This window comes from Poecilia latipinna, unplaced genomic scaffold, assembly GCF_001443285.1.
Source record: "Poecilia latipinna isolate Pla-1442-1.1 unplaced genomic scaffold, P_latipinna-1.0 Scaffold1038, whole genome shotgun sequence".
In the NCBI taxonomy this organism is placed as follows: Eukaryota; Metazoa; Chordata; class Actinopteri; order Cyprinodontiformes; family Poeciliidae; genus Poecilia; species Poecilia latipinna.
Window position 1 is genome coordinate 195,656 of NW_015113654.1, and position 19,126 is coordinate 214,781.

Sequence of the window (19,126 nt, forward strand, 5' to 3'; positions counted from 1 at the left end):
TNGTTTCCAGTCTATTGNAGAGAGGAATGAATGCTGGTGAGGGAATTCAGACATTTTGGAGCAGAGGTGAATCTAAAAGTTGCAGGATGGTAGCTCTGGAGGACTGGAGTTGGTGACCCCTGGTCTAGCTAAACAATTAGCCCGTTTAGCTTAGCGTGGCTTATTTGTAAACAAAGCGGATGCGCGCGCAACTCGACTGCAGTAAGGTTCGAACCGGTGTTCTCACTGGTTGCCTTGGTTACCCGCAATAATCTAGCCGTTTTAGCATTAGCTAGCATGATGTCAGGGTACTACAACAGTTTATTACAGCTCCATGAAATAAGTTATGCTACTAATTTGACATTAGTGAATCAAACTCTACTTTTAGCGCCTTTACGATAACTGGAGTCAACTTATCAACTTAAAAGGGAAAATAATTTATTATAGACTACAAATTGCAAACGGCTTTTTCTTATTAAGCATCATGTGTGCAACGGGACTAAAGGTGGAAATTAGCCACTTTGTTATCTCATGTATTTTCATGTAAATGTTAATTAACATGGAATGTCCCTTTTAAAAAAACAACTTGAAACAATAAATAAAAAATTGTTAATGCTGGTTGTAAAACAACAAAAAAGAACCACATTTTTGTAGCTGTTTAGCTAAACAAATAGCCTGGCTTATCTTTATTTTTTGTGCCGTTATGTTAACTCTAGTCAATTTAAAGGGAAATTATTTAACTATTGTAGACTACAAATTGCAAACAACTGTTTAATTACACCCTTTTCCCCTTTATGAATAGTTTTTTTTAAGTGCAGTAGTCTGAAGCTGTTTTTTGATTATTATTAAAACAATAAGACAAGATTAGACATGGAAATTAGCCTCTTTTCTATCATCTCATGTTTTTGCATGTAAATATTAAAATGCAATGTCCCATTTAAAAAAATAAACAAAAATATTAATGGTAATGCCTCAAAAGCAGCCTTTTTGTCATCTACTGATATGGAGTGTGGAAAAAACTAATCTATGTATGATGGAAGTTACCAATCAGATTTCAAGGGTGGACTATGCATAAATATTAATTTGCTGTGTGGTCAGTTTACCCACCTGGCAGCAAGGTGAAGCAGCCAGTATATCGTAGGTATACATGGTGCCCAGCTGGTGCCAGCTCCCGTCCCAGCGTGATTTGCACTTAATACAGACGATCTTGTGGACGCCCTCCAAGCAGTCCACACAGATGGCGTAGAGGTGCATTAATCGACCTGTTGATTAACACCAAAAATTATTAGAAAAATTAATCTGTAAAGTAATTACAAGTTATTATAGGAGAAGATGTTTAAAATCGCTTTTCCACCATGTTTTTTGTCATATTTGAAACATTTCTTGATGATTATTAAAGCTGTAGACCTAAGAAAACAGGAGAGATGATAATCAGAATCGATTCTCACTTTTTATATTTCCGTAAAAAAAAGCTCTAATTTCCTAAAATATCCCAACTGCAGTGTTGGGTGGTAACTAGTTACATTTACTCAATTATATTTACATGAGTAACCTTTTTTTGAGAGAAAAAAAAGCACTTTTAGAAGTAATTTTATTACGCTTCACTTGAGTAATTTTATTATGAAATATTTTTACTCTTACGTGAGTAAAATTTCTGGATTTTCTACCCACTGAATGAAAAACAAACATGTTTTAACCAAGAATTCAACACATACATACGGAGCCCTCCAGGGGACATGGGAATTTGTTTTTCTTTTGCGTTCCCCTCACAATAATCTACTGATCAGTTCATGCGGCATAAGTGAATACTGTAAGCCTTTCTTATGGTGGCTGCCGTACTTTCGGCATTGAAAGCAGCCATTTAAACCATTCAGATTTCGAACACAACAGAGACACAATCAGATGATAACTCAGAAATAGTCCATGGAAAAACCTTCCATAAGCTTGTATTAAAGCAGAAATTATGGCGACCACCATAAGAAAGGCTTACAGTATTCACTTATGCCGCATGAACTGATCAGTAGATTATTGCGAGGGAGCACAAAAGAAAGAAAACTCCTCATGTCCCTCTGAGGGCTCCGTAAAGTGCAAAAATTTCCACTTAACTTTATAATTTAGTCTGTCTCATGATGTAATTTTTAAATATTAAATAATTGATAATTTGATCAGAGTAGACTTTTTACCAAATACTTTTACTTGAGTAATTTCTTGGTCTGCTACTTTTTACTTTTACTTCAGTAAAAATATAAAGTAATGCTACTGTTACTTAAGTACAATTTTTGGGTTTTCTACCCACCTCTGTCCAACAAAATGTTTAAAAGAAATAAATCTACAAAGCGGTGAGTAAATCCTGGTGATGCATTTCTCGGTTTTATTCACCTTTCCCTTTAAAAAAAAGACAATTCAAACATTTCTTGCTTGAAATGTGAAAAAATAGTGACATTATTCATACAACCACAGAGTGTTTTAGTTAAATTAGACCATGTTAAATCTGTATGAAGCATTTTTCACATCTCCTTTGGTTCTGCAGACAGAAGGGTGTCAAACCCTCTAATACACAACCCTTCCATGCTTCTGCATATCAAAGACAAGAATATCAAAGCCTGTGGGTCAGCACATCAAAGACGCTCCATGCTGCAGCTGCACTGATTCACATTCATGTTGGGACTGTGCAGAAGTCGGCAGAAAATCTTACATCTCCACGCACGGCGCTGACTGATGGCTCAGTGTTTCCTTTTTTAGACAGTTTGAGTAATTTTATGATGCATGTTCTTATTCTGAGACTGTCCTGCAAGTGAAAGTTTATCTAAATACATGTTTGTTTGTTTTTTGCAGCTCTCCATTAATCTTTGCTTTTCCATGAAAACTGTTGCCACCAGGGCAGCGTTTGCTTTTTAGGACAAGCAGGACAACAAAGAAGCAACTTCTATCTAAATAGAGAAACATGAAGCGCAGAGTGAGATTTTTCTGATAAATACAGCTTCATGTTTCTCCAAGGAACACCGGTATTAATTGACATGATTAATTGTAGATTGATAATTTATTAGATTAATATGCATTGAGAAAAATTGCGGTTCCAATAGATTAACCAGAATCGTCAGCTTAGACCAGCCTTTCTCAAACTGTGGTCCGCGGCCGCCCCCTACTGGCCCGCCAGGTACTGCATGTAAACGACCGTTTATTAGCCGTGACGTCAGCTCGAAGTGCGACGCTACAGCTAGCTTACCGGAGGATTGTGGTTAAGATTAACTAAGGAAAGTGGCTTAAAACCGGGTCACTCCAAAGAAAAACTGAAGATACCGATGGAAAGAAGACAACTCCAGGAGTACTTATAAGATCGGACGAAGCTAAGTTATAGCTGCTGCGAGTTTTTGATATCGTTCACGAACGATTCAATTTGAACGGCTCTGTGCCATGAACAGTACAACTGTCACAGTTGATGAGAACTGTTTTTTTTTTTTCCATGATGCTCTGCTCGCACCTCAACAGGTAAGTCTAATTTAAATTATTAAATTAATTAAATACAACAGATAAATACATGGGTTTATATTAATTGTATTTAATGGTGCAGATGAGGATTTGTGTTTCTGCCAAAGCAACTCAAATCTATTTTTCTTTAATTATGCTTCTGAATTACAAATAGGTCTAAATGTTATTAATGCACACAACACTTGGTGGTAAAGAAGAACTTCTTTTTTTGATTTCAAATGTGTTGAACAACATTGGAAAGCTTAGAAAACACACTTTTCACAATATGAAAATAACTCAAAATGCCCAGAGTATACCTGTTCATGACAATAAGTGAGTTAAGAGACTAATATTTTAATTTCAGATTGTGTGTGTGTGTGTATATATATGTATTAGGGCTGTAGGATAATATCGATATCGCGATATATATCGATATTTTCTTTCCTAGAAAAAAATCGATATTCATCTGCAAGTATCGTAACATCCAGCTGTCACCTTGCTCACTCACTGCTTGCTTCGCTGGGAGAGTGATTAGGTCATCAGGCTTAGAGTGATTCCTTCAGATGTTAAGTGTCGAGGTTAAAAAGGTATCAAACTATTCAGAGCAGGGTGCTTGTAATCCATGTAAGCTACAGTTTGTACTGTTTCAATTAAAAGAAACATGTTTTCTCTCCACTTTGATTCTTTTTGTCCAGCTGTCGACTTTAAGTCTGTGTCCATGTCCAACCAGAGCCAGGTATCGTGTAGTTGGTGCTTTTAAACAGTTTTCAGTTAAATTAATTCAATCCAACTCTATATCACCAAAATCACTCTGTCCCTCTAAAATCTTTCAGAAAATCGCAAAAGTGTATTGAATTGTATCGTCTGATGAATATCGCAATATATATCGTATCGTGGACAGAATATTGTGTAGCGTATCGTAAGATTACTGTATCACTACAGCCCTAATATATATATATGGTTTGTGAGTGTTTGTTAAATGGTTTGAAAGTTTGAGAAACACTGGCTCAGTCCTTATTTTGGTGTTAGTTTGGCCGCCATCCAGCAGAGGGCGCCGCAGATAGAGCCAGTAGATACAGGATTAAAGATGGCGGATTACCCAGAACAGGAATCAGAAATGGTCCAAAAAGTGTCCGACGTGAGACACAAGTTGTACTTTATGCAGTAATGTTTTGAAATATAAACACTCAACAAACTCCTTTCTTAAGTTATAACCTTAACTTCTTATTAAAAATTTAATGATTTGCTACAAAGGCAAAGATGTGATGACAGAAAAAAACATGATACCAATAAGGAAGGTGATAAGGCAAAGATGGTATTGCTGTATGAACAAATCTGTTTTATTCTTTTCATCTTTTATTTTTCTAGTTAGCAATAAAGAAGTTTCTCTTTTTTATATTTTATAAATATAAATAAGTTTAATAATGGGAGAAAACCACAATTTTCTGTTTATCCAGTCATGTAGCTGACACAAATGGTAAAATGTAAGTTTTTTATTTGAAATTCAGCCTGTTATGAAAAATGTAACCCTTGATAAAATAGAAAACTCAAGTTTTTAAGAAATGACTGCTTATTAATAAATTGTTAGTTGATAGATAAGATTGATCAGCTTTAGATTAACTCATTAATGACAACTTGCAAACCTAACCAGCAAGAATAAAACGTTTTACTGGAGTTTCACCAAGTAAAAGTGACCAGGAAGTGGCAAAAATCAGGCTTTGTAACTGTACAGATCTGATACTCGTAAACCCGACCTTGAAGGTGGCAGGGGACATCGTACTCGATCTCGTCGTGGCGTGACGGACTGAGGAACAGCGTCCCGTCCACCAGGGGGAACTGCTCGAACACGGGCAGCGAGCGGTGGCACAGAGCGCAGTTGACCACGTTCCTCTGGCTCGCACTGAGAGCAGACAGGATAAACCTGCAGGACGGAAACGCCAAAGGGCAAAAAGAAAAACATAAATCAACCTGGTGGTGGGAACCTCAAAGTTATTCTGGTATGAACTCATTCAATAAATTCATGTTGCTGCTGCAGCTTGGATACATACACACTGCGCACAAAAACCATGTGGACATTTTTTCCCTGGCCCAAAAGCTGGTATTGATAAAAGGAGGAATGTGTAGAGAGGAAACAGGAAAGAAGCTGAAAAAATGTATACCGGAAAACAAAGAAAACGGGGTTTTGTTTTTGTTTAACACCTTGAGTTCCTTTGCTTTGAACCTGGCTGACTCTACGTCTCCCTGTCGTCTCCCAACCTTTTTTTGCTATTATAAGGGAGCAGCCTGTTAGAGGTAATTTCATAATAAGTGTCTAAAAAACTGTCAACAACTAATCAAACATACACAGAAGTACGAGCCCAGGAGTACTTTCTATGTTGAAGAATAGAGTGAATTGCAGCACCAATTTAATTGTGCTGCAGTGTTTCTACACACCAAAGAGTCAGCAGGTACTCAGGTTCTTTAAAGGTGACCTATTGTGTATCCTTGAACATGTTAGGATAGATCTATGGACGATACAAAACATTTTCATTACATTTTATGCACAAAATCATTAGTAGACAATAAGATTTTAGTCTGGTTCTGCCCATTTTGAGTTTCTTTCAGAATGAGACGTTTTAGGGTCTCTGTCACTTTAAATTCAAATAAGTGCTTCTGGCCACGCCCTCTAACCCAACGTTTACACTCGCATGTGAAAATGGCTGCAAACAGATACGCAATTATACAAATGTACATTTTTGAAAAGCATCAGTAGAGCCTCCTGCACAACCAAAAAGAATGCACCAAATGGTTTATGGATGGTAAATCAACAACAGAACATGTGTTGCCTTTTCCAGCAGCCATTGTACAGCACACACAGTGTAAGGTTGGGTATTTATTGTATCATTTATCTTGATTAATTTCTTTTAATAATTTTGCTTTATTATTGTCCCAACAAATTCAAATTAATCTCAGAAGGTTCCTAGAAAATAAACTTGGAAATATCTTAGTTTGAAAAGTTGAAAATTTGCTAGAAAAAGTTGAGAAACTTTGAGATTAATCTCTGAAATTTTCAAGAATTTTTTATTTATTTATTTCTTCGACTTTTGAAACTCAGAAATTTCCATGTTTTTTTTTCTCCACAATTTATGAGGTTAATATTACAATTTCTGAGGGCTTCTTGCTAATGTTTGAGTTTTAAAGCTCAGAAATTTCCTTGTTTTTGTAGAAAATTTCTGAGATTTTTGGCAGAAATATGCTTCTTTATTTCCTACTTAGAAAGGCATACTACACTATCTTCAATGCGTAGTGCAGCTATGAAAAGAAGTTCATTTATTTATTTTTTCCTACCTACATTGTTAGTAGTATGCCGTCGTGTAAGGATGAGTTTAGAGTCGTTTTCTAAATGCGTTTCTTTAAGCCCTTTAACCTTTACCTGCGCAGCTCCTCCCCCTGGCCGGCCTGGGCGTCGTCTTCCATACGGACGTGGTACGTGTTGAGTTTGTGGCGCGGGACGTGGGTGAGGAGCTCCGAGAGGTCCAGCCTCCTCAGGAACTGCACCGGGTGAGGGTGGGCCCCGTCCCCTCCGCCGGTCAGCCGCGGGTGGAGCGGGAGGGCGAAGGACAGCTGCAGCGGGAAGACGGACCCGGGGTCCAGGTGAGGACCCCCAGCCGAACCGGCGGGGCGACTCAGAGCGCCGCTGGCCAGCAGGTGTTTCCTCTGGGGGTCCATGTGGACGGCCGATTTGAAGAACTCGCCCAGCTGGCGGGAACCTCGCAGCCCGGCTCCTCCGGACCCGAGAACAGGCGTTGGGGAGAAGTTAAACCCGCTGGGAGGGGACAGTCCTGGGGAGTCGCACGGGGATTTCTGAGGGGGACCCAGCGGAGACAGTCCTCCCGCCGCATGTCCCCCTCTTTCTATGGAGTTCTGGCGGTCTACTGATTGTCTACGAGGTAACTCCTGACTGGAGGCCCTTTGGGATAACTTCCCCCCTGCTGCCCCTGCTGCTGGCTTGCTCTTCTTAGGCTCTTCAAACGGACCGTCCCCGGGCCCCATGGCGCCCCCGCTGGCCCCAGTCCTGCCGGCGCTGCGCTCCGACGGCTTCTTCTTGCGCTCGTCCTGCATGCGTTTCACCTGGTACCAGTCGGTGTCCTTCTTCAGGTGGCCCTGTCCGCAGCGGCAGGAGCAGAACCTGAAGGCCAGGTCGTAGCCCTTCTTGGTCCACATGTTCTGGCGGCACTGCTTCTCGTTCCAGGAGCGGGCGCGGCCGATGCAGTTGAACTGGACCAGGATGGAGCTCTCCCACTCGTAGAAGCACTGCAGGTGCATCCAGTTGCCGTACGGGCAGAGCTCGTTGTTGCAGAGCACCCGCTGGTGGTCGTCCTTCTCCAGGTCGATGGAGCGGCCCAGGCTGCAGCCCAGAGGGGAGGCGCACTGGACCTCTGAGGGGACAGACAGGAGAGCAGCCAGCTGGTAAAACATCTACAGTTCACATCCTGAGCCTGCATGACTCAAGAGCTGACATTTTCAGGAAAAAGGTTTGATTAGGGCTGAAACGATTAATCGAGATAAATTGACTATTCTTCTGATGAACATCGTTGTTATTGTTCCGATGGCGGATCACATGAAGCTCATACTGTGTGTCATTTTATCCTGCGTCTTTGAAGCAGATTTTTCATCACAAGCTGAATTAAAATAAAAACAAAAAATGGTGAAAATGTCACTAATAGCATCTATTTCTAGAATTGAATTAGGCCACTCAGGCCTGTCAGCAGCTTTTTTAAAACAAGGCCAACAAACATTGGCAGACGGCTTCAACGAGATGTCAACATGAGAGGGGTGTGTGTGTGTGTGTGTGTGTGTGTGTGTGTGTGTGTGTGTGTGTGTGTGTTGCGTTTCCTTCTTCCTTTTCCGGTGCGCTGTCAGCTCCGTCTTTGTTACACACCAGTGTTGTGTCGTCATTGTCGTTCTTTTTTCTTAATGAACAAAACTTTAATGTGATCTCATTCAAAACTCAGACATCGTTTTGGGAGTTTCAGATGAATAATAAATGTCTTATAGTTATATTTATCTATGTATTAATCATTTATGGGGTTTAGTATCTTGCCCAAATGCCTTCATGCATAACTGTGGAAAGGTTTTAAATCAGATAAATTTATGGTTTTGGTGGATTTGTCAATGTTTTTCTGTTCGTTGCAAACGCATTTAGATTAGATAAATAAAATAATGTTTTAAAACAAATAAAAATAATCAAGCAAACTTGAATACAGGAGCAACTAACTCTTTTTCGTGAAGTATCTTAGTCAGGGGTGTCCAAACTTTTTGTCATATTTTAAAAGAAAACTTTAAAAGTTAAAAAAGCAAATTAAGTAGTCTGATTTCTTTTTTTTTCTTCCTCTTTGTTGCTAAGGGATATTGTTTATCGTAGATCCAAATTTTGAAAGGATTTTGCACGTTTGCAGAATTAAATTAAAAGAAAGGCTTTTAGTTTACGAATCGTTTCATGCTGAGTTGAACAAATTTACTCTCAATTATATGAACAGGATCTGAGTCACTTTCTTTCCAAACACTCACTGCATTTAGCCGAATTAAATAAGTTAAATAAAAGCCGATTGTGGTGAAGCAAAGTTGGCTTTTCAGTAAAAGTCTCCAGATAGAAAGTTCGTTATAAAAAGACAAGTGCATTAGGTTATAATCAACAATTTCCATTGTAAAAATATGTTTACAAATAAAAAGTAATCTGCATTAGCTACGACGTGTCACTGTTGAGCTGCAGTTTAGGGCCACAAAAATCAGCCCAGTGGCCAAAAATGGCCCTCGGACCACACTTTGGTCACCCCTGACCTAAATATTTATACACCATGGAAGTTGTTAATGAATTTAAAACATTCTTAATGTAGATTTTTTAAAGTTGTGTATTTAATCAGGAAATTAAATATAAGTGAAAGTATTTTAGACTGCATAGAAGTATCTTAAAGCATTTAAACTTTTAACATGTTTAAAAGTTAAACATGTTTATACACAAAGTAAACAAAACAAAAACTCCAACAAATTGTTGCCATAAAGAGGAGTTTCTTACGCTTCCCTCTGGAAGTGGAGCAAATTTATATATTAATTTATCCCAATTTACTCAGAGTTGTTGTCAGGTTGTGTCTATTGTTGTTTTGTAGGTTTGTGATTTTGTTGTGGTCCTGTTTATTATGTATTGAGTGTTTTTAACCACCATGTGAAGCCAAACGCCAACATCACAACATCATCTAATAAATGTTATTATTATGAACATGTTTTCGCTCCTATATCGTTACAATTGAGCTTTCAGGCAACAAACCAACTTCTTTAAAAAGTCTGAAGCATGTGACATGAAACCCAATGAAACCAATTGATTTCAAGTCGCTCAGTAAGTAAACAGAGTCAAACTGTGGATAAGTTATGAATCAGATGATCTGTGAAGATTGGAGATTTTTGGTGAACAATAGTAGTTAGCCGTGGAGAAGCTTAAAGCTGAATTAGGTGATATTATAATATAATCTCACTGAACGCTTATCAGTCCATCTGAAAATGCAAACATGCCAAGACTTGATTGTCCACCGACAGTGTCTTAGACAGAATAATACTAAACTAATAATAAACCCGTTCAGCCTTTAATAATTACAGCTTCATTCATTTTCAGGGTTTGTTTTATGTGTGGAAAAATATACATTTTCCAGACACATAGTGTGATTTTATGGCACAAGCAAGTAACTATGTTACCTTCTATTGTTAGAAAAATGCTTTATATGTCAAATATGACGGAAAATAAATTTGATTTTGTAATTTAACGCATTGAAATTGGGGCTCTGTCTCTTTAAAAACTCCTGCTCTTTCTGAAACTCCGCCTCCAGAAAGTCATCACAACATGGCTCCCCTATTAACCCTTTAAGAATGTTTTATAACAAACTTAGCAGTTCTACCAGGTGTTTGCTAATTGCTTCTGGCTAGTCTGAAGGAGCTGGTGTGTTACGAGGAATCTCAGAGGAGGAGCTGTGTCCTCGAAGGCGGAGCTAGGTCCAACCAGGCGTTTTTCACAGCTGAATGGTTGCCATGGAGATTAAAGGATTTCTCAGACATGAATGAAAGGATCAAGGCAACACTTTAGTTATGTTTCTGATGAGGGAATAACTTTATAACATAATGTAAAGCTACAAAAAGTTCAAATATATAAAATGTCAATGAAAAAAAATATACTGAAGTTTGTTTGCAACGTGACAAAATGAGGAAAAAGTTTCAGAAATATCAACAAGTTGTGTTGCTGCACCTGTTCATCGTTTGGCCCCTGAGCTGAAAATCTGACGGCACAAATGACGCAAAGTTGCATTTTACTCCCTTTAATTCCGCTGTTTATGCGCTGATTTGTGGTTTTCCTCCGTCCTGCTGCAGCCCTCTAACGGACAGCCATATTTGTGCGGCTTGCAACGGGATGACTTCTCCAGCTGCTGTCAGTGGAGTTTGGCTGCGCAAGCAAGCGGTGAGGTGTCAGCGTTACTGGCGAGGAAGAAGGCCACAAGCTTAACCTGAGTGTGGACAAGGTGTGCCCCAGGAAACCATTTTAAAGTTGTACATGGATTATGAGTCCAACTGGCCGCTTTCCTGTCCAATGTGCGCACTTTAATGTGATTTAAGCTTGTTTTGTTGGAGTCAAACAAGCCGCGGTGGCCTTAAAATCAGTGTCACCAGCTGAGTTTGAGGAACAGCGACTAGCTTATTTATAAAATCAAACAGTTCATGCAAGGCCTCGAGCTGTGACGCCTCTGTTTGCCTATAATCAATCAATTTAGTTCATGCTTTTGTGATCGGATGGGTGAAAACGTCGGCAGGGTCGCAGTGCATGAGTGCCTAAGCGGCGCAGATAAGCCAGAGTTTCTCCTGGAAGGACAGCAACATCTCCAAACTTCTCCAACATCTCTTACCGCTGGAGCGCTCCGTCCGAGGCGCAGCGGTCGCTGCAGCAGCCGCCGCCGCGGCCGCGCCTCCCGCTGCTGCCGCGCAGCCTCCATTTTCCTGCTCGTCCCCGCTGCTGTTCGTGCGTTTGCTCTTCTTCCCCTTGCTGCTCTTCTGGTTGGGCATTTTACGCGATTCGCAACGTCGGCGGCTGGGTTTTCGACCTCTATCAGCGCCTCCCGTCAGCGCCGTCTGGCATTTCTGTGGACTCCATTTGCGGACTTCGACGGAGCGTTTGCGCTTTCTGTTTTGCGCCTCGCTTGGCGGCGGAGGTTTCCTCCAGCCGTGGGCTTTGCTGCTTGCAGCAGGTAGAAGAAATAAGCTGCTATAACCTTTTAGAGCGAAGGCGTGTCCGTGTCTTGTTTTGATTCCTGATCTGCTGTTTTCTTCCACCCCCTGACGTCCGCTGGTCCCGCCCCCTCCCCCCGCCGCTGGCCGTCAACGACGTGCCGCGTTCAAGTCCTCTCGGAAAACGTGGAACTACAAAGGTGACAGCAATTTGGAAAAGAAAAACGGAGTATTAATGGATAAAGCTGTGGTGTCCAAACGTTTTCCACCGAGAGTCAAAATTATTTTTTTCTACGGAAGAGGATTAGGGCCACTGAAAAAAAAAGAATCTGAAATTATACACACACATATTTATGCATAAGTCATGCATTTGATTAATTTTTTTATTTTTTATATTCCATTAACAGTTTAAAATCATGCAAGACAAAAGTCAGTTTTGTCTTATATATTTGTTTTGTATGTTTTTTCATTAGTTTAATTAATGTATAAACCTTCCAAGTTGCACCAAGAACAAAAAAATCTTTTAATTTAATGACTCTAATGCAACATGGTGCAAGTATTTCTAATCCCTTGAATGACCAAAATCTCCTCTGATCCATAACAGAGGATTTAAGAGGCCAGAAGCAATTTATGAAAACAATTCAGAGATTTTGGAAAAACAATCACAACTCAAGTCTTCAAGTGTAAAGACTTTATTTTGTTCCACAGCAGAACCAACTTCAGTTCTGTTGGTAGTAATGATGGAGCCAAACATACAGTAACGTTGCACTTAAACGAACACAAACGGCATCATCATTCCCACAACTTTTAAGACTTTTCGGTTTCATTCACTCTGATAATGTCTCCGCATTTAAACAAACATCAAACTGAACCAAAACCAGAACGCAAAAAAAGTGGTGAAGTCGATTCAACAGCAGAGAAACGGGTCATGTAAAACTTACAGATCAGATGTATTTCATAATCCTTCTCAGTTACTTTTACAAACTGTTGTGCAAACTGTTTATTTATTTTAGAGAAATAAATCAAAGGAATAAGATGCAATCAAATTTTATTTAAGGATTTATTTCCAAATAATTTCTTGAGCAAGGAAAAGTAGTCACACCTGATCCAAATGTTTCGTTGGACCAACAGCACAAGATTAATATCATAAATCTCAATTTCTAACACTAAATAAAGCCATGGGGCAGTTATCAAGCACATTTTTGGTCCTGAGAATCATAAGTACATTTTCCACCACTTAAGGCTGCACAAGAAATACATTCTCCATCTGTTCATTACAAGATCCAACAAAAAAGGCAGTTTTTTTTTTTTTTTTGGAGAAAATTCATTCGTGACATTTTTTAAAAACTGTTTTTGTTGTAATGAGTCAGAAGAGCAGCACTGAAATGCGCTTTTAATTTTCCTTGTGGTCAAAGTTTGTATAAAAAGTCGCTGTGCTTTGAACGCCGTGTTTGAAAGTCCACAGGAGGTAGTAGAAGCGGCGCATGTAAACAGTAAGCAGAACCGCCGTTTGGTTGAAGCAACGCTGGGATTTAACAACAGATGATGCACAGGATTTTTCCGATCTGATGGGAAAACAGCTGCCTTTAGAGAACAAGAAGTCAGAACTATAAACAGGTTTTCTAAGCACTGAAACGCTCAAGAAAGGCATCTGGTTGGGATTTACTAACTTTATCCAAAAAAAAAGACAGCGAAAGATGACGTAACCTAAAAAAAAAGGTATGTTACATTCTTGGTTTGTGCATTTTTAATGTTAAATCCTAAATTATAGTAAAATATGTTTCTGTACTCAGCAGGATCAGATAGCAACAATCAAGACAGTGTAGGAGTCCGAAGCAGAAAGCTGATTTTCCAAATTGGAACATGCATCTTTTGAGATTTTAGAAACTTTATAGCTGAAGGGATAAAATGTGCAACGGAAAAATATAGAAATATCTGTCCGAAGAACCGATAACACTCCAGAGCTGCTGCAGCGCTTAAAAATTTTGGCACAGTCAAGTGAAATAATGCAGAAATGCCAGCAAACTGTGATTGAATATTAGTTTGACGGATCTGGAAATGAAAAAGAGAGAGAAAAACTTGGACAGATTTGCTGCAGGGACACAGCGTTCTCAGAGGTTTTAGTCAGACCCTCGGCTCATTAAAGGGTCGTTAAATTCAAAATTTGGCTTCATTCCTTCAACAGGATGACATCCACGTCGTCATGGACACCCTGCAGGAGCAGCTCGCCCTGGAAGTCAATGATCTTCTTCTTCTTGGCCGCCTTCAGCGTCCCCACCAGCGCCTCGAAGATGTTGGCGCAGCGGTCGTCCCTAAATAAGACGCCGAACTTCACACTGGTCTGATCTTTGTCATCTGGAAGAGAATTGGTATAAAAGATTTTACAGGTAAACATGATGGAATATTGAAAAATACAGTGAATAACCAATGTTTTGAGCTTTTTTCATCCTGTGTCTTGTTATAAATACTAACATATATGTATTTCATTGGGATTTTATGCAATATATCATCACAAAATGGAAAGCAGCAATCAGAGAATTTGAACTTTTTGGTTTACAATTAAAGCTTCCTGTTTAGTGGAAAACCAAGACTACGTATTGCTCTGAACACACCATAAACATGGCAAAACATGGCGGTGGCAGCAGCATGTTGTGGGAAGTTGAATGAAGCTAAATAAAGAATACAGGGTAAAAATATGTTGGAGGTAAAGACTTGAGAATGAGGCAGAAAAAAACCTAATATACAGCCAGACATACAAAACAGTGAACCTATATTAAAGCAAGTTCATGTCCTAAAATGGCCTAATCAAAGTCAAGACATGTAGTAAGTTAGAAATCTTTGTCATGACATGAGAATTGGTGTTTACAGAAACTATTTTGCTAAACGAAATAGTAGGAGTTATCGCATTATCATTTATCGTGATAAAACATTTTATTCATTGTAGTCGGTATAAATTCCAATTAATGATGTTTAAAACCCCACAAAACTGTCCGTATTGCTGTGATTGTTATTTTTCTTTACTATTCTCCACTGTTTGTTCAATGAAAGAATGAATAAATATCAATGACTTTTGCAGTCACAACAATAGTTACGTAAAAAAGAGGTAATTATGATTATTACTTTTGTGTTTATCAAAATATTGTGATAAAACTTTAAATCCTCGGTTGCTAGGTAACGGGCTGGAATTAGCTGGGGTTGCTAGGTAATGGGCTGGAATTAGTTGGGGTTGCTACGCAACGGGCTGGAATTAGCTGGGGTTGCTAGGTAATGGGCTGGAATTAGCTGGGGTTGCTACGCAACGGGCTGGAATTAGCTGGGGTTGCTAGGTAACGCGCAGTGATCTTCCAATGTGACTTAACAATCGGGAGGTTTTTGAAACCTCCCGATTGTTAAAACTTATTAATGTTAAAACTTATTAATGTTTTAACATTAATAAGTTAATGTTAAAACATTAACTTATTACCAAGAAACGTTTAAGAGTTGAAGTTGATTTTTTTTTTTTTTAAATGGGGATGCTTGATGCACATCTTCCACTTTATAAATTCAAGTTTTTGTGTTAATCTCTCACACAAAACCATAATAAAATAAAATACAATGACATTTGTGCTTTTAATATGACAAAATGCGAAAAATATGTGTTAACACCACATGCTTTAGAGCTTAAGGCAAATAACTGACTAACGGGGTCAGTTTTTCGATCAGACAATCTTATCTCATTATGTTTGCCAAATCTAGGAAAGGTTGAGTGTCACATGATTATATTATTTAACTTATTGTTTGTTATAGCAAACAACTTCCAGACACAAAACATCAACATCCTGCCATGCCAGGGATCATAGTCTGGACTCACTTTTGCTGCCAAGTCGCTGAATCTCCTCCACAAGCAAATTTATTTCATGAGACACATTCATTGTTGCTGAAGGGGGGAAAAAACACACAAAAAGGAAACAAATTAGTGAAAAAACATATGAATAAATTTTATTAGATTTTTATAGATGTGGATATGAGACATGAAATGCCCAGAGCAGCGCTACCCTGAACTGCCTGCAGAGCTGAGATCAACGTTAACATGCTGCAACTTGAACTAACCAGGGCGGACTGTCACTAATGCGGAAATACAGGATTAGCACCCACAGCTAGCCAACACAAGACACAAATTCATATTTTTACTCTTTAATTATCAAAGGTAAATATTAATTTTAAGGCGCGGCTTCATTCTCACAACCTGGTCCATTTTTCCTGTGACTTCCGGGTGCAAAACACGGATTTCTCCGCTCAGTACCTCAGACAAATGATCTGCCGGTGCGGATAAAGGAGGTTTTTTCTTTTTTCTTTTCTTTTCTGTCGGTTGTACTGATTTTATGTCAGATACGAAACATTTTAAAATGTTTACACATAACAACCCCCAAACGTGACGGTAGTAAAAAGAGTTTTACCTTTTTAGGTGTTGTGCGTTTTCCTGTAAGGAGATGATGCAGGACTTTCTGAAGAGTCGGCACCCGGTAAGAATGCTGTTGCGTTCAGCGGGTGCTCGGAATTTCCGCTTCTTGAAATCAAGTACAAAAAAAAATGGGGTTTGTGTTTTACATTTTTATCTGTTTATCTGGGAACACATACAAAAAAACTTTAAGTTCAGTGGTAAATCATGTATTACACTACATTGTAGCTTTTTCCATTTCCAATCCCAGTGGCAGGAAAAAGTAAAGTCAAGAAGAAATGCAACAAATTGGAATACATTTGCTGACTGAAGCGCTATGAAGAACCTCATAGTGCTGACTTGCGTAAATTTAGCTACTTTTCACTGAAAAGCGTCAAAATTAACCTTTTTTTTAATGGTATGTTTCCATTCCGGACCGAATGTAACATGAAAGCATCACGATTACGGGCTGTAATGATGGGAATTCCGGCTCCTTTTAAAGATCCAAATCATTTGATTCAGATCTTCCGTGTGCGAAACATCAGTTTTACATTGGACTGCTACTCTGTTCCAAAAAGGCAGATTTTAATATTTATTGAACCAGGACTGGTCAATCGGAACAGTCAGAATTAGAAGGATTCTGACGGGAAAATTCACGGCAAGTAAAGAACTAGCACATTTGGCCGGCTCGGTCACAACAAACACATCACCACTCATCTGACTTCATTGTGACACACAGGATGTGATAATTTCACGATCTCTGGTTCATAATGGGCTAAAAGTTGGTTAAGTCTCATATTTATGCATTTGTCAGCAAGAAAGAATTTATTTATTTTATTAAGAAAATTATATTAATGTAATACTTGATATTTTTTTGGTTACAAATTACTTTACATAGTTGAATCTGAAAGGGTATGTATACATTTTAATTGTATATATTTCCATCTTGAATGAAAGTTCTACTCTATTTGCATATTTTTATGCTCAAAATGTGGTTTAATTTAGTTAATTATTTCACAATTGCCCTTTTGCATTTTGCGTTATGGTTTGTTCACCATACCAGAATTGCTACATGAAAAAGTTAAGCACATTAGGGTACAAGGAAAACCTTTATTACCTCAATGTTTACAAGAATCTAAGTCAAATTATTAATATTTTATTTTTGCAGTGAACAAGGACAATCCTGAGTTATTTTTGTATCATTGATGCCTCTGACATCTTTCTGGAATAACTTTATGAAAACAGACAAAAATCCAGCATATTATTTATTTTCCATAATAATTATAAAGTTAGGGGGAAAGCTACACTTTTTATTCTGAAATTACTCATCCGGGTCCCTACAGGCCAAACAGGAGCCCAGTAACGTTTGGGAACGTCAAGTTAAAGAGTAACATGCATAAAGTCAAGGCTCATACTGGAACTTGGCTCATTGTCCTTTCAAAACAAAAGCTCTTGTTCTCATTTATTTTTTATATGTCTGTGTTTAATTTGTTGAGTTATATTTAGTCAGATCTGTTTAACATTACCCATAAAATTTTATGGGGCCCAAAGTAGAATTTGATTTTGGAGCCTAGTTAAAGCCCACCACATTTATTAATTATTTAAACATTTGTATTATTCACCAAATCATGCTTTGTTGTTAACAGCTGACCCAACATTAGCACTTTAAGAACTTTTTGTGTGAATATTTAAAGTATGATGGTGTATTAGGGTTGCAGGACAAGACCGTTTCTATTTCTATATTTATTCTATTTAATTATTTATGATTTCTCTGATTTACTACTTTGGTCTGGCTATGTTTAATTCATTGTACTTACAGAAAACCATGGAAATTTGTCCCTTGTCAAGATTTATTTGGTAAACAGCATGAAATATTACATACATAATTTCTACAGAAGCTGTAGAAATTATATTACTCAAAGTAGATTACAATTGTTTTGTTTGTATGATCATGACTGTTTGTAGCTCCTTAAAGTGCTATGTAAATAAAGTATGACAGCTTATTAAGGTCATTGTACATAGAAAAAAGAGGAGTACATTTCTACCAAAAAAGAGTCAGACATTATGAGATTAATCTCAGAAATTATCTAGAAAAGCTTTTCTGAGTTTGAAAAGTAAAAACAAAAAATTGCTGTAAAAAATCAGAAGTTTTGAGACTAATCTTAGAAATCTGTGTGGAAAAAACGTGGAAATTTTTCTGTTTGAAAAGTGGAAAAATTGTTATAGAAAATGCTGAGAATTTGAGATTAATTTCAGAAATCTTCATGAGATTTTGTTTTACATTTCTGAGTTTGAAAGTTGGAAATTTTCAACTGGAAATTATCAGTTATTTTCTAGAAAATTTCTGTTTTTTCTAGAAAAATTTCGACTTTCAAACTCAGACATTTCCACATTTTCATCTAGAAAATTTGAGATTGTTTTTGCGGAAATTTACTCCTTTTTTGTAATAAAATCCAATGATATACAAAACGGCCATTATTTTGAAGGGTAAACCGGAAGAAGCGCTCTGCCTCCGGGCCGGCTTGACAATGACGGCAGGAATGGCGGCTATGATTACCAGAGGAAGGAGCCCCAAGACCCTGAAACTTTACTTCTAACGGCCCAGCGGAGGAGTCTACCTCGGGCCAGGATCGGAACCACCATCCTGTCGCAGATCCAGGGGAGAAGAAGTCTTGTACCGCGAGATCAACGCGGCTGATGCTCACATCGAGGAGGCGGACGCACTTTGCTAGTTTAGCCTTCTGTTCGAGCCGCTGACTTTGATTCAAGGTAGCCGTGTTAGCGGTTGGCCACTTTGGCTTGGCTGCCCAACAAGTTAACTAACTGTGTGAAAGCTATCCTCGGCTGGGTGACCGTGCAGGGGTCAGCGTCGTTTACCAGGATTCAGTATTAGGGACGTTCGCGGAGCACAGTTTTACTGCTAACCTCACCGTTAGCCGACTTGGGATCCTGAAGTCTCATCCGTTTTCGGATCCTGCCCCAGCCATTGGCTAAGGGGGCTAATCAACGGCCAGCTAGTCC

At 38.6% G+C, this 19,126-nt stretch overlaps 2 protein-coding genes across 2 annotated transcripts in view; both read right to left on the minus strand.

The window, feature by feature from the left end:
- Positions 1-11,832, minus strand: part of heca (hdc homolog, cell cycle regulator) — a 12,451-nt gene extending 619 nt beyond the window's left edge. The window contains exons 1-4 of the mRNA XM_015051282.1: positions 11,370-11,832; positions 6,860-7,865; positions 5,202-5,368; positions 1,087-1,241 (exon numbers count right to left, since the gene is read on the minus strand). Coding sequence (XP_014906768.1) covers positions 1,087-1,241; positions 5,202-5,368; positions 6,860-7,865; positions 11,370-11,526 — 1,485 coding nt within the window. The 5' untranslated portion in view covers positions 11,527-11,832. The remainder of the gene's footprint in view (positions 1-1,086; positions 1,242-5,201; positions 5,369-6,859; positions 7,866-11,369) is intronic.
- Positions 11,833-12,364: 532 nt separating this feature from the next.
- abracl (ABRA C-terminal like) lies at positions 12,365-19,125 on the minus strand. The gene is made up of 4 exons (XM_015051275.1): positions 19,036-19,125; positions 16,125-16,234; positions 15,539-15,604; positions 12,365-14,043 (listed from the first exon to the last, which is right to left on the minus strand). Exons 3-4 carry the CDS (start codon positions 15,597-15,599, stop codon positions 13,859-13,861), a joined length of 246 nt encoding a protein of 81 aa, XP_014906761.1. The 5' UTR covers positions 15,600-15,604; positions 16,125-16,234; positions 19,036-19,125; the 3' UTR covers positions 12,365-13,858.
- Position 19,126: the final 1 nt, after the last annotated feature.

Bases quoted from the DNA above. Each gene is read 5' to 3' on its own strand.
- abracl (XM_015051275.1), bottom strand. From the start codon at position 15,599: ATGAATGTGTCTCATGAAATAAATTTGCTTGTGGAGGAGATTCAGCGA. The intron at 14,044-15,538 runs GTGAGTCCAGAC...ATTCTCTTCCAG, and splicing joins TCAGCGACTTGGCAGCAAAA to ATGACAAAGATCAGACCAGT.